The sequence below is a fragment of the Strigops habroptila genome, chromosome 7 (assembly GCF_004027225.2).
Source record: "Strigops habroptila isolate Jane chromosome 7, bStrHab1.2.pri, whole genome shotgun sequence".
Classification (NCBI taxonomy): Eukaryota; Metazoa; Chordata; class Aves; order Psittaciformes; family Psittacidae; genus Strigops; species Strigops habroptila.
Window position 1 is genome coordinate 41,534,125 of NC_044283.2, and position 14,984 is coordinate 41,549,108.

General features: G+C 41.3%; 1 protein-coding gene across 2 annotated transcripts in view; it reads right to left on the reverse strand.

Annotated features, from left to right (window-relative positions):
* Nucleotides 1-10,626, reverse strand: part of KLHL2 (kelch like family member 2) — a 61,507-nt gene extending 50,881 nt beyond the window's left edge. For both annotated transcript variants that reach the window (XM_030491528.1, XM_030491526.2), the window contains exons 1-3: nucleotides 10,397-10,626; nucleotides 7,381-7,506; nucleotides 2,638-2,744 (exon numbers count right to left, since the gene is read on the reverse strand). In XM_030491528.1, the coding sequence (XP_030347388.1) occupies nucleotides 2,638-2,744; nucleotides 7,381-7,506; nucleotides 10,397-10,419 (256 nt within the window). In that variant the 5' untranslated portion in view covers nucleotides 10,420-10,626. The remainder of the gene's footprint in view (nucleotides 1-2,637; nucleotides 2,745-7,380; nucleotides 7,507-10,396) is intronic.
* Between the last annotated feature and the right edge of the window lie 4,358 nt (nucleotides 10,627-14,984).

The following is a 14,984-nucleotide window of genomic DNA, read 5'->3' on the forward strand; positions in this document are numbered from 1 at the left end:
AAGTAATGTAAGGAGGAGCTTTTTTTTTGTTTTAACAGAATTTTACAAATGGAGAATGGAAGCAAAGAAAGCAGGCAATTCCCTAAGGATAACTGCCTTCACATAAGCGAAGATTAAACTCAGGTGCTGTTTCTACCTTTGTGCCACTTAAATAAATTACCTTATTGGACTTAGAGCCTAAGACTCTGCTACAGGATACCTATGGTGGAGAAATCTATTTAACAAGGTCACCCTTGTCCCAGGTCAGGGCCTACAGCCACTGAAGTATCCCTTTACTGATGTTCTATAATCCTTCCCTCTAAACATTTAAGGATATTTAATTCAGATCGCAACACATATTTCTCAAGAATTCTACTGTATACAGAAGGAAGAATTATTCCTAGTAACTTAGTCCCAGAAGTTTAACCTTCTGAGGATAATTTTTACTAACTTACTAAATTTTGTGACTTTAAAAGGTAGTAACTTTCTTTCTAGATGTTTAATAGGGCTACTTCTACCATCACAAGTACAAATAGAGAAAAAACCCCAGGCAGACCATCTGATCTCAGTTAATGCCATATCCCAGCCTGCATAGCAGTCAGTACCTAATGACTCAGAGAAAGATGGAAGTAACCTGCAAACATGTGGCTAGATATATGCTTCTAATTTCTAGTTAAGAAGTAACCCTGAAACATAAAACTGCAGTATTTTTTACTGTCTTTTCAGTCACTCTTCTATTCTGGATGGAGGAAGATACTTTTCCATTTGGTTGTAGCTGGTTAAGAGATCAAACTTGATTATTTGAACTTGCAGATTACTGGATGAGAATACAAATCCACCCAAGAAGTGTGAACTGAAGGTGCAGGGAGATAACAATTACGATCAGCTTCAGGATTTTCTTCTGTGGGGAATAGCTGAAATGCACCAACACCACAGCTAGGCCTTGTTGAAAGCAACCTGTGAGAGCAGTATAAGATCTGTTGATAAATCTTGAAGCCACAGCTGCTTTCTATTTAAAACTCCCACCAGTTTGGTTTACCAACTACCCAAACATTGCCACAGATGTACGGATTAAACACTTCCCACCCATTACTCAGGTGAACCTTCTCACCTCCTACATCACTGGGGGTCAAAGATGACCTACATTTAAAAACATAGAACAGAAAAAAAAAAAAAAAAAAAAATTTAAAGGGACTGAAGACAGGAAAGAACCAAGATTTCAGCAATTTCCTCTGGAGAGCGGCCACAGACACAGCTGCACTGGCACTCCTAATGGGTAATAAACTCCACAGAAAGGGCAGTCAGGGCAAGCAGAAATGTCTTAATCACAGAAAGCATAATATAATGCTATACTGTGAGTAAAGAGTGTTTTCAATATGACAGTAAGCAATAGCTAATCTTTAATACAGAACTAATGAAGAGTCTTGTGTGTCTCAGTTACTAAGGTGATGAAAAGGAACTGTAGAAGCAGCTGTTTTCATTCTAACTTTAAGGACAGCAGTAAAAATTAAGGAAATGTATCAGTCACCTGGAATGTTTGCCTCAAACACAAACGTGAACTACTAGATGAATAGATATTTAATTTTACACACAACTTTAAAGCATTGTTGCTGCTGGTAATGACTCCACTTCTAGCTTTGGTCGAGTCAAAATATTTGCATGTAAAATCAAGAACAATCAGCTGCTTCCCCAGGACATAACAGTATTTCAAATTTCATCAATCTTCCAAATGCATACCATTAAAGTTATTCAAACTCCAACTTGTTTGTATACTGGCACGCTAAGAGTCACATTTCTGTCTCCACCTGAGCTGGTAGTCAGAAGAAATATGTTGCAGAGAATTCTTTTAATTTCACACAGCTAACATTAACTTCCAAACTGGCACAATGTTTGAGAATGAGCAGACAAAACTTCAGAAGTTAATTTTAACATGCATTTAGTAGCATTCTCTCTTTGACACCAAATTCCACATGATTCTAATGTGATTTATAACCATTATGGAATTAAACCCACAGCACAGGAATTCAGCTGGAGGCTTCTATGAACCTGAACCTATCTCAGCCTTGCAAGCCTTCAGCATTTCTGTTGTAGCAGTAAAGCAGTAATTTGGCCAGCATGCAGCAAGCAGAAGCAGAATCAAGCCTGCAAGCCTGCACAGAAAAACTGTGGCAATGATGCAGAGTACATCTGTCAGGGAGAATTGCCCTAAAAATACCAAAACATGCACTCCAGCTATGGGCTGCCAAAGCCACAGAAAGCTTTTGTATCTAACAGCTTAGAGTATTCAGGGTCTGAAGAACACAGCAGCAGTAGTTGTTAAAGGACATAATTTACACAAAACACGAAAGTTATTTTAACCTTCATTTGGACACATGAGATTACTAGAGCCTCAAAGGATATAAAAACTCTACTTTTCCTGGCTTAACAGATCAAATTGTTTAAATCAAGGAGACTTTTTAAAGCATTCATCATGCTAACAAAGAATAGGTTGCCAGTATGTCCTTAGAGTGAAAAAGAAAAAAATCACTAAGAAACCCAAATATTCCTACTGGCTTATCTAAAAATTAAATGAGATCCTAAAATGCGAAAGTCATTTAATTTTGTGCTTTATACAGTTGGATTGGATTAGAACATAGTAAGCATTGAAACATTTAGTACCTGTAAACATGGCATGGAAGTAGGGGCTGCAGGCGGCTAACACAACTCTATGCGCTGCAATTTCCATGTCTTCAGCTACTATCGTCACATCACACAGCAAGTTTTGACTATTTAGAAATATCAGAGAAGGCAATTTCACACAAGTGAACTACAACAGAAAAGTATATAATATCACACACAATTTCTTTTCCCATGCCCTAAAAGAGGCAGGCAGACAATGTTGATGAAGCATTGTTTTTAAATGAGTTACACAACCACATGGCTATTACTCAGTCGTATTACAGATGGTGCTTGGGTACACAGAACTTTCTAAACATCAAACAACTGAATTGTGATTTCTTGCACAGAAGTTCTCTGCATTGAATAATCAAAATTTGTTATCCGTGCAATTTACAAACCTTTCTCACTGGAAGTCTAGGCTTCTTTGAATAACTAGAATAGAAAAAAGAATTTGATACAAACACTAAAAAATTGAGATAAGAAATTAAGATTTTACAGCTAACAAAGAAGCCAAACTTCAAGCGTGTCTGTGTTGCATTACACTAGAAGCTCATGCCTACTTACCTGTTCAAAATCACTACTCGACCAACTCTGTATTTACTGTTTTCCAAGCATTTTTCATACACAGCCCATGTACACAATAGCAATTATTTTTTCCACTCTGACCAGTTTAGAATTTATTATGGTTAACTTCATATCTTCCCTGACTTTTTGTCTTCATTGCATCCTTTTGCATTCTTGTCCTTTGTGACTGTAATACATTTTCCTCCCTATTCTGTTGCAATAAGGTAATATCTCATTTATAATCATTCATAATACATGTGTTTCCACTGCAGTTCACATCCACTTGGTATACCTCTTCTACTTAAACCCACCATACAGTATACTCTCTATAATCCAATTTGGAGGGTGGGCATGGGACGGGAAATGGACAGACCACAACACAACACCAGAAGGCTGCAACTCCCCAGCATCTAAATAGCCATAGTCACAGTTGTCTTTTATTTCCTTCTCATGCTAGCACTGTCCCCGTAAAAGTAGCATACATACCACAAAACTCACAGCCAAGACAAAAAGGGAAGAGGGGAAAGTATGATTTAACAGAACATATTCCTTAAGGATGGAGCTAGAGCTGTACATCAATACACTAATCTCTGTTGTCAGTAATTTTGAAAAGATATGTTTTTACGTTTCCTGAATATATTTTGCAGTTGGAGTGCAACTACCAATAGTTGCAACTACTGATAGTTTGCAACTACTACACAGAGTTGTAGCAGACACTGCGGTGAGCAGCTGCATTTTGCTCTGACAGAGTTAGATAAAACTGCTCAGATATTCACCTCCGTCGCAAGAAAACTCTGTGATCTCTCAGCCTCTGCAACCATCCAATTTCTTTCAGCACAGTCTCCAGTAAGCTGGCCTTGCGGAGGTCACACACCAACAATTTTGGTGGCCACAAGTAACCTTTGCGGCTGTATTGCAATCCTGGCATTAGAATATTTTCACCCTTTCAGCTCTTAATCCCTACAGCAACTATCTAAGTTTAGCCTGCAATATGGTTATTATCAAAAAAGATGTATATTATAAAGGCAATGACCATACCCAAATGAAACACACAATTCAGAGGAGCTTAGAAACAACCATTACATTTATTATACAGAAATTGAAACAGAAAGCTGCACATAAGAGGTCATCAGATACTCAGCTTTTTCAGACACCTGCACTTATCCTGACAGCAGGAATGAAAGGTTCTATACTTAGCTGCACAGAAATACCAAAGATAACAATGAAGCCAGAAGCAAAAGAACTACATCGATGAAACATTCCAGCTAATTAATTACGTTGTGCAGATACAGACATTGTAACTTAGATGCAGTCCGGATACATCTCTAGCCTGGAACTGCATTAGGTGAATGAATATGCTTTGTATTACTACAAAGCTGGCAAGCTAAATGAACTACTAAAGAAACCAGCTTATAAGCTTAAACAGGTACTCTGCTCCAAGCATCTTGTAGCTTCCACAGCAACTCAGCACCAACATTTCAAGAAGGCACATCTATTTATTTTAGAAAACCTTGTGTTCTGAAGTGATATTGTACTAATTTGCTTGTTCAGGGCAACTAAATGAACAGAGCCACAGGGGGTACACCATCTTGGTAAAGGAAATGAGAAAACGGGGAGGAGGGCGGAAAAAAGTATGGATTTAAGAAAAATAACTGTTTACCAGCTTGCAGGTTATTCTTCATTGGTTTATCTACAGAAAGGTCATTACCAACATCTTCAAAGGATTTTGTTAAAGCGTTGAGGATTTTAACAAATATAGGTAAGGTCAAATTCATTGTGATAAAAGTAAATTAGAATGAAGAGGAAACATAGGCATCAGAGGGTAATTTCATCATATGTCAAGAATTAATTAGCTATCCTAACGATCTCTCTGACTCAGTATTGAGGTGATGGTGAGTAACAAAATGACAAAAACTACCAAGGACAAAATTACCCAAATTTGTCAAAATTTGAAGGCACAGAAAAACCCTCTTATGAGCTCACAGAAGCAGGCAACTTGACAGCTGCCAAATATGTAATATAAACTCACAGACTGAAGCATTCCAAAACAAATGTATTTTAGATGCTTAAGCAGATGATTTCTTCACTAGTTAACTACTTTCTGGAGAGTATACCTCTGGCAAATACCTGCTTGTGCTGCAGTAATGAAGAGAACTGAGAAACCACTTTAAAAACGTAGTCAACAAAATTGAAAATATAATTTACTTTATTAGTATTAGGTCTTCATTTAGAGTAATGAAGCCTAAAATATTTCAGTTTACTTCCAGCAGATAAATGCAAGTATTTAATATGTTTATAATACTATCTAATTAGCACTTACTATTTTAAAAGCTGTACTCAGCTTAAACAGTAAACACTTCTGCATCAACTACCTTACTAAGAACTAGAGTTAAGGTTTGCATGGCACTGCTCCTGTTCCAACTTTAAATACTTATACATGTAAGACAAAATTGCTCAAATTGCTTCTACAGCAATTCGAATTTAAGTAACCATGGAAACTAAAATATATTCTGAAAATAATCCACAGCCTTCAACAATGCACTCTGCTGGAAGACCATGTATCTTTTATACTCACAACATAACAAAATGTGGGTTAAGGTTTCTGACTTCCAAAACTGTTGTAAGATTCATTCTGGCAAAGTGTTTGTTCATCTAAACTCTTCCTTACCCTTAGGAAGTCATGGCTATTGGCTCTAGCCAGGCTGTACTGCACTCCTGAGGCACTGAATCTGGTTAGTGGGACCCTTGAAAAAGCCAAGGGCATAAGTCAGGTTAAGCAACAAGTATCAGTCCTTTCAGCACAAGGTAACTAGGCTGATAACATACTAGACAAACAGTCTCTTCTCTTATCCCATTAGCCTCATACTATGGAAGTCTTTGAGCTGAATTTCAGTCATTTATATTCAGCATATGATTTTCTTCAATCTTCCAGTACAATACAAACTGTCACAGCCAGACAAATACATTGATCTGATCACAGTATCTAAAGATTTACCCGTATGGAACAGTGAAGATCAAAGGCAGAGGCATACTTTAACCGAGTATCAGTTACTGCCTTTTTTTCAGGTGAAGTCTCTCCAGTTTTTAATCTTCTATGGGAAATAACAAAGGACTACGGGATTTTCACAGCCTCCAGTACTGTCTATGCTAAAGAAGTGTTTTATTTATTTAATTTCTCAATTGTTGCTGTTAGTTATAAAGCTGAATTACTATCAGTAATAGTTGTGAGTCCTAATTACCAGAGCTCACAACTGAGCTCTAATTACCAGCTGTCACAGTTTTCAACACCATCTCACCTACTCATATGTAGAAAATAAATCAATATGGCCTCTAAGAGAACAGCATCAGCACCAGTCTCCCAGTTTTGCTGAAACTGATGGTAGTATCAGTAAAGGTCTTAAAAAACTTTATTGAGAAAAGTTGTTTTCAACATTTGATTTGGGAATTCATCGATTTCTCCCAAGGGGCAAGCAAAGGATAACTAAGAAAGCTGAAAGAGGGTAGATTTAGGTTAGATATTAGGGAAAAATTCTTCACCATGAGAGTGGCGAGACATTGGAACAGGTTGCCCCATCCCTGGAAGTGTTCAAGGTCAGGTTGGCCAGGGCTTTGATCAACCTGATCTAGCAGAAGGTGCCCCTGCCCATGGCAGGGGGGTTGGAACTAGATGATATTTAAGGTCCCTTCCAACCCAAACCATTCTGTGAATCTATGAAAATGTACCTTTGGCTGTTTTACATTTGTTAGACTCTGACCTATGTCTCCAGACTACAGAATTTTAATGTTTTTCCAGTTAGCAGCCTACCACAAAAATCAGCAACAGGCACACAAAGAGCCTTTGGCTCAACCAGAGAGTCACTTTTCATCTGTCCAGGATCAACTACAAGGCATGATCAGTAGCCGTAGCTCCTAAAATACAACCTCAAAGTATTTTTCAAGTCTCACAAACTAGGTTTTGATTAACTTAGGAGGGGCAGAAAACATACTGCACACATTGACGCTATCATCACACGACTATCATTCAGCTATCACTTCATTGTATATGCAATCCATCTCATCAGCTACACTTCTGGAATTGGATGTTCTTAATAAACAAACTATTATTATTAACTTAATAAATGCCAATGAAAGTAAAAATGTATTATGGACTCCAGGTAGATGAATGCAGTGAAGTAATACCTTCTTAATTCATTCATAACTTTAAAAGCTTTCTTCATGTGCCATGGATTTACTGTAACAGGGCAGTGAATTTCAGTGTTATCATCTTTCAGATCCAACGGCTTCTGATGGCAAAGTTTGGTACATCTGGGAAAAAAGAGAAAAAAAGACGGAAGTTATACTTCTGCTAATCTCCATTTCTGTCACTCATTTTCTCCACCTTCATTGTGGGGAGGAGGAAAAGATTTGCACTTTAACTTATTCTTTACTCCAAGCAATTTTGGTTTCCCTATCACTAACAGTATGGAGAAATAGGTAGAATTCCCAACGAAGCAGTAAGTTGGAAAGAAACACTAGTGAGGTTGACAGAGGCACTCAGGGCTAACAGTAACCTCCAGTAAGGAAAACATGAAGATGATGCCCTAGAATATGTCCAATAAGCCCTGAAGTGAAAGGAGAAGCAGAGGTTCAGGAAGTTTTAGCCTGGTGTCCACGTAAATCAATGGCAGAACACAGGCTGGATGCATCACCCCAGCCTCTTAATGCTTTCACCACCTGCAAGACAAAAGCTGCTCTCTACCCTTCCACTAGGACCTCCCTTACCAGTTCAGGCAGCTCTCAGCACATTTCTGACAAGAAGACCACATGATGACTACTGTAATTGTCCAGGCTTTCCCTAGCAGCAGCATAAGACAGGCAAGTATGAGAAAAACTGGGTAGTTTTGCAGATCCACTTGATGTCTTGAAAGGCAAGTGACCAACCTCTTAATTTTACTTACTCTCAAAAACCCACCCAAAATACCAAGGGAAAAACTAGGCAATGTGAAAAATCATAAGCTCAATCTACAGTTATCACTTTGTATAAGAAACACTCAAGTTCTACAGACACTAACTCCTGTAGAAAAATGATTATGTGTACCCCTCCCTCTCTAGGACTGTCCAAACAGAAAGCGGGTTTTCAATGCCCGCTTTTTTGTGTTTCCAATCCCAATGTTATTCTTACAAGGCAAAGTGCATTGCAGTACTTAGAAAAAAATATCAGTGATGTTTTCACTTATGGTATTGTAACTCTATTCCTGAACCTCTGAACTGGAAATAAGCAAAGTCGCTGAAGTCACTTCATGACTTGGCAACTGAGCCTGGTACATCAGAGATCTGATTCCAAATGAAAACTCAACCTTACTTGCTTTAGGTAAGAGTAGTCAAATTGAACATATGCTTTGGCTCCCATTATTCTAGTCTTTCTTCTACCATACCTAAAACACTTTACTTGGGCATGCCTAAAGCAGCTTAAAAGGAAAAGTCAACAATACATTAAGATTTTAACGTAGAACACCGTGCAAAGCGTTGGTTCTACTTTTCGTGATTCCAAAACTAGCTACAAAGTTCCAGGGCAAAACAACGTGGAACTGCATCAAGCAACAAAGGAATAAAGTCTCTGTAAAACACCAGCTAATGAAGTAAGGTCCAACTACAGAATTCAAAGTACCACCAACGTACTATATTGCACTATGAAACTGCTATGAATTAAAGTTTCATGCTCAATTTTGAAAATTATACAACTCATTACTAAACGGGGACAAGTAACAGCAATTTTGCACCGATCAGGGGAAAAAAAGTAAGTTACATGCTATAGAGCACATACACATGCTAGTATATGGACATTACAAAAAAAAAAATAAACCCCAAACCCATGACCTATCTAGCAAATACCTTTAGACTGAATATTACTGTTCTAAATTATGTGACATATCTAGCGATTGGCATTCAAAAAGTTATACATTGAAATCAACGACTTCAGGAAACATTCAGAACTAAGACTAGCTGTAAGGAAGAGATCCAGCTTTTACTTATACCATGGACTTATCAATTCCAAGATAAGAACACTTCTTCTGTTGCACCTTTTTACATCCCAGAGCACTGCATCAGATACTGATGTATACTATCTGCATATGCATACAGACTATATACACATCACATACCTATATGCAAGGAAAAAAAAATGGTCAGAGTTGCCTGTAAAGAGCTGTCAAGCAACCTGGAAAAATGGAGAAGTTCCTATGAAGCATAAATTCATTTGCTGAAGTTTCATTAGTTGGTCACAAAGGATGACTTTGGTTTAAGGTAATGAAGCCTACAAGACCATCAGTCAATGTGCCTTCTGTTTCAAGAACTGCTAGTCTGCCTTAAGTTACTGGATTCTCTCTTACCATTTCACCAGCTGGGACAAAGCTGTCTGCAGCTGGTTTGTTCTCAAGAACCTCACCCATAGCATACCTGAAAACTGCCTCCCGAAGGCACAGGATGAAGCTACGCTGAACTGCAGCATATAAAACACCGGATGGACCCAACTGAAGTGCAGCTATAAATACGTGGCTTGCCTAGCTCACTGCTACTAAAAAAGATGCTTAACTAAATAACCAGAAAACCGAGAGCGCGATGAACATGACTGCTGAGTCAAACAGGGAGTAATTTGGGACCACATATGGAGGAAGCAGAAGGAGCGAGGGGGAAGAGAGAGAAAAAAAGCAGCGCGTCCCCACACGCTGGAAGCCGCCCGAGAAGGCGGCAGGGCAGGGGGGACAGGCAGCCCTGCCCGCCCGCGGGGAGCACAGCGCCCACTGCCCCGGCCCAGCTCGCCCGACGCCCGCCGCGCACACACCGCCCGGGCACCGCAGCGGCACGTCGGGGCATCGCAAAGCACCGGGCGGCCGCGCCGGCCCTGGGGAGCCCCGGCCCGCCGGCACGACACACCGGTTCCGCCACTGGGCCGCTGACACGACACGACTCTCCCGCCAGAGCTGCCGCCGCGGCCGGGTCCCAGCGTGGGTCCCCCCCACCCGCGGGCACCGCTCCCCCCAGTGCCGAGGGGCCCGGGCGGGCCGGCCGCACCACGGTGCCCGCTGCTAGGCGGCTGGGCCCGGCCCCGCGCCCCCAACCCACGGCGCTGCACAGCGCTCTGCTCCGCGCCGCACCGCCGTCCCGGCGGGCTCCGGGAGCCCCGCAGCCTCCCCGCCCGCCCCGCCGCAGCACTCACACGGGCGGCAGCAGCATCTCCATCGCGGCTCCGCTCAGACTTCCTCCGTGCAACGCGGGCGCGGCGCGCTGCCGCCAGCACCATGCCAGCTACCGCTGCCCCGCCGCGGGGTGCCGGCTGCGCCCGCCCGGCGGAGCCCCCGCTACCCGCCCGGAGCCGCCAGCGCTGCCCACTTCCGGGTTCCCGCCCGCGGGAGGGCGGTGGCGGTGACGGGCCGCGGCGCGCAGGCGCGGCGGTGGGTGGCGGCGGGGGTTGCCCGGCCCCAGCGAGGCGCGGAGGGTGGTTACCTCTCAGGCCGTGCTGGTGGCCCCGGTCCCGGGGCGGAGCAGGCAGCTCTGCGCCGGAGCCTCCCGCCCGGGTGCTGCGCTGGGTGCGCTCACGCCTACGGCTTGCTGCGCCGTCCCAGGGGCTTTAGGAAGAGGAGGATGGGGCGCCGCTGCCCTTTGCTGGAAGAAGCATCGCTTTGAAGGAGCCTGGGCCTCATGCCCTTTTCGGCCCTAAGACAGCCGAGCGCGCATCTGCTACCGCCCTCGAGAGCGGGGCTCGGGCGGGGCGCCCCCCGCTGCTCCACACGGGGGCACGGCCCACAGAGCGCCCAGGCCAGGGCGGCCTCGGCGCAGGGTGGATGGCTTGGGGCACTCGTGTGGGGATGCAGGGGTGCTTAGGGCCCTGGAGCCGCGGCTCATGCATTTCTATAAACGTTACAGGCCTCTGTGATAAGACCCATCCCCAAGTGCACACCGTGGAGGACTGTCCGAGCTTAGTCCCAGGCCAGCCTGGGAGCTGTCCTGGCACTGGCTCATGCAGGTGGCTGCAGCTCGAGCAGGGGCCAAAGCAAAGCCTGAACGTGCACTGGAGTGAAGAAGGATGCTGCAGTTGAACAGGCTGCAGCGCTGGTACTCTGCTTTGCTGTGACCTGCTGGATCTCACCTGGTTTTATTCGATCCGGTCCAGCAGAAGAGCAGCCCTTCTGTCTTTATTCATACTACCTCAAACGTTGCTGACGTTGGGCATTAAGTACTTAAGTTGTGTTTTAATTCAGTAGCCTCTGTGATGCAGAGTGGCAAAAAGAAACATGAACAGGACAGGGATCTATTTCAAACGTGTGCTTTTATAAGCAACACTAATTCAAGCAGTAATGAAGAGTACTGCTTTAGCAACTTCTGACTTGTGGCATTCAAGAAAAATTTAATGTACTTAAACCTCTGTAAGTTACTTTGTAAATCTTGCAAGGTTGTGTAGTGGAAGATGTGTTTAGCAAGCTGAACGCAATTCAGGGATTTAAATCTGATAGTGTCTGTGAAAATAAAATGTGTCTTCACTGGAGTAAGAGATTTTATATTGACAAAGTAGCTTTGAAACTAATAAATCTGTCGCTAACAGACCAACACTATTTTTCTAAGAGTGAAAGGAATTTGAGGACAGCACATTTTAAGCAGAGGGCAAAACAGAAAATGGCAGGTGTGTTTCAGGTAAGGAATATTACAGATGAATACGTAAAGCCTTCCCCACTGTTTCTAATAAAGTCACAGACTATTAAAACTAAATGTATTTTAATTTGTTATTTTCATGTTTGCTAACCTAGTAATATTCCTTGCTTGGAAAATGTCATTTTATTTTTCTCATTTTACCAATCTTCTTTCAATACACTGTGATGTTTGATCTGGGAACACTTCAAAATTATTTCAATGGGTTTCCACTGGAGGTTTTTCTAAATTAAATAATTGTTAATTACCAGTCCCTGTTTTTACAAAGTCTGTGCTTCGTAACTGCTGAATTTGTCTCTTCTCAAGAGACAACTAGATGTATCTCTAGGTTGTATTGGAGAAGACAGGGTACTTGTTAAAGATTTGACAGATGCAACTGCTTGCAGGGCAGTCTGCTCCAAAGGGGCCAGCTAGCAATAATGTGCTCCAGAGTGGAGGTTTAAAATTCAGCTGGCTCTGTGTGGCATCGTGTCAGCGAGTTCTGAGTTCCTAAGCAGGTCTGGCCTGGGTAGATCAGAGAGTTGCTGATGACTGTCACATCACAATTTCAGGGTTTTGTGCCCTAGAGTAAATGCCTGTTACTTTGTAAGATGAGGATCCTAGATTTTACTGATCCATAAGACCTAAGTGAATCCTACTAGTAACAGTGTTTAAGGGTTCGCATTAGCCTATGAGGCCATCTTAAACTTGTCTGGAAGCTGATGAGGGTTTTTGTCCTCTGCTCGCATATAGCTCCTGCAAGCACATAGGCAGCTGCAGTTTCTAGCGCTTGTTAACATGGCAGAACTGTTTAATAACATTCATTCTTAAATGAACATTAAGCATTTCCAACCTGAGACTTCTTATGTTTTCTTGCAGTGTTGGTTTGGCTTTTGAGCCAAAAGGTTAATGTTAGTTGAAGCAAATTCTGTGATGCAGAATATCAAAATGAAACACAAATAGGGCACGGTTCTATTTTTTTTTTGTAAAATTATGTCTTTGTACTCCAATAATCCTGAAAAGAATCATGAACAGCTCAAAAGACTGCATCCAAACTACATTGTGTAGTTATGGCAAAACAACTTACATATCTAACCATGGAAAAACACATCCTTTAAATACAATGTGTGGATTTTTACGGGATTCTGACTGATCCAACACCTTTTCTGAAAAAAGAACTTTCAGAAAAAAAATACATTTACATATGTGTGTGGGTGTATATATGTAGTTTTGAAAGGAAACAGGCTACATTTCTTAACTATGATGAAACACCTGCCATTTTTGTTTATGCTGCAGCAATTCAAATCAGTGCATTTACTGAGGAAATTCCCTGTCACGTTTAGGAGTGCCCCTGTAACAACTCTTGGTACTTTCCCACTTGTTTAGAGAGTTTCAAAGGAAGGCTGCCAACACTTGCTTATGATTGCATGATTCTTTGGATATATTGACACTAGAAACACTTTACTATTGAAATGCTGATGCTACAGGTCAGTGAAGTACATCTACTGAAAATGAAGCTATGCCAGCAAAGCTCTGCTTTCTAGCAAGACAGTTCCACAAATTACACAGTCCTACAAATGGAATAAACAATCCTGGTAAAAATTAATGTAATTGCATGTATATACTGTGGTTCATAAGCATCTTTAAGGGATCATGCACCGTGCTGACATGGTCATTTTAGAAGAAATCTGTATTATACTTAGCCATGGAGAACACTGGAATAAGTTCTTACTAGTATTTTTTACAAATGCAGGTTAGAAAGACCACTCCAAAAAGGACAAAAATACATTTGTAAGAACATTTACTCTTTTTTAAGATATTAAGAAGTCATAGCTTCTTAATGATGTGGGCAGAATGCTTATGAGAAGATGCTGCTAAGGCTGGGATTCTTTTCATGAAAAAGGAAGACGACAGGAGGGGGCCAGAATTGAAGGCGTAAGTACCTCTCTGTACTCCTGTTGCTTCAAACAGAAAAACAAGGTTCTTTGTCACTTTGTTAGCTGTTAGGTTATCCATTATATTTGCATCTTAGTGAATTTAGTCATGGGTACTTTATTTATAAGATGTATTTAAAAATTAATACGTACTTATCCAAAATATTTCAGGGCACACACTCATTTTTCCTGTGCATTTCACCCCCAGTAACATTACATCCAGCAACAGACTTGCAAACAGCCACGGCCCCTGCATCTAAATTCATCCACAAGGACCTATGTAGAATTCATGACAGGTCTTGAGGTCAACACAAACATTAGATTTTACTGCATTTTTTTGTCTAAGACACCAGCAATAGTATCAGCATTAATCGAGCATTAACTAATCTTGAAAGGCCTCATGCTAGTGGGAAAGACTTCTTCTTTCCCAGAAGAGTGGATTGTTTAAAATTTCAGAGGACCATTAAGCTAAGGACATGAATGTAGTTGAGCAGAATTACACTGAAAAGTAATGTGAAAAGGAAAAACAAGAAAGTGCATGCAGCAGACTGAGATAGGGACCAGATTGCAGAGGGATTGCAGAGGAATATGTACTGGAGAGTAGGCAGTGAGAGAAAAAATAAGACGTGTAAATTGGGAATGTGAAATAAGGAATAGCAAAGCAGCTGCTATCAAAAATAAATTGTACAGTGACCAAAACCAGTTAAATACAATTAAGCATGGATAAAAATATTTAGCCTTTTCTAGCATTATTCTTGTGTAAAAGAAATTGTTGCAGCACTAAGAATGATACACATTTAATGACATTAGATGAAGGGTAGGATTTACTCTGTGAAATTCATATATCTTATAATGACGATGATGAAAATTAGTAACTTAGAACTGTTTTTTCAGTGTTCGACACCAGACATGGTGTAATTTCCAGAAAGGTTTGATGTGTTACACAGTCTAGTAAACAGGCTTTAAATAGTTTTGGAAAAGAAGGACCAAATAAAACGCAACTGGTATGACACTTCTGAGTCCTGCTTAATGGAGAAGTCAGGTACTTGTGGTCAGTTCTGAACAGTGCGGTGCTCCTGGTAGATGACAAGTTCATTTTAGTGCCATGGAAAATTGAAGTCGTGGCTCAAGTAAGCATTATGAATTGAAGCAAGTGTTGGTCATGGCTTTAATTTATATTAGCACTGC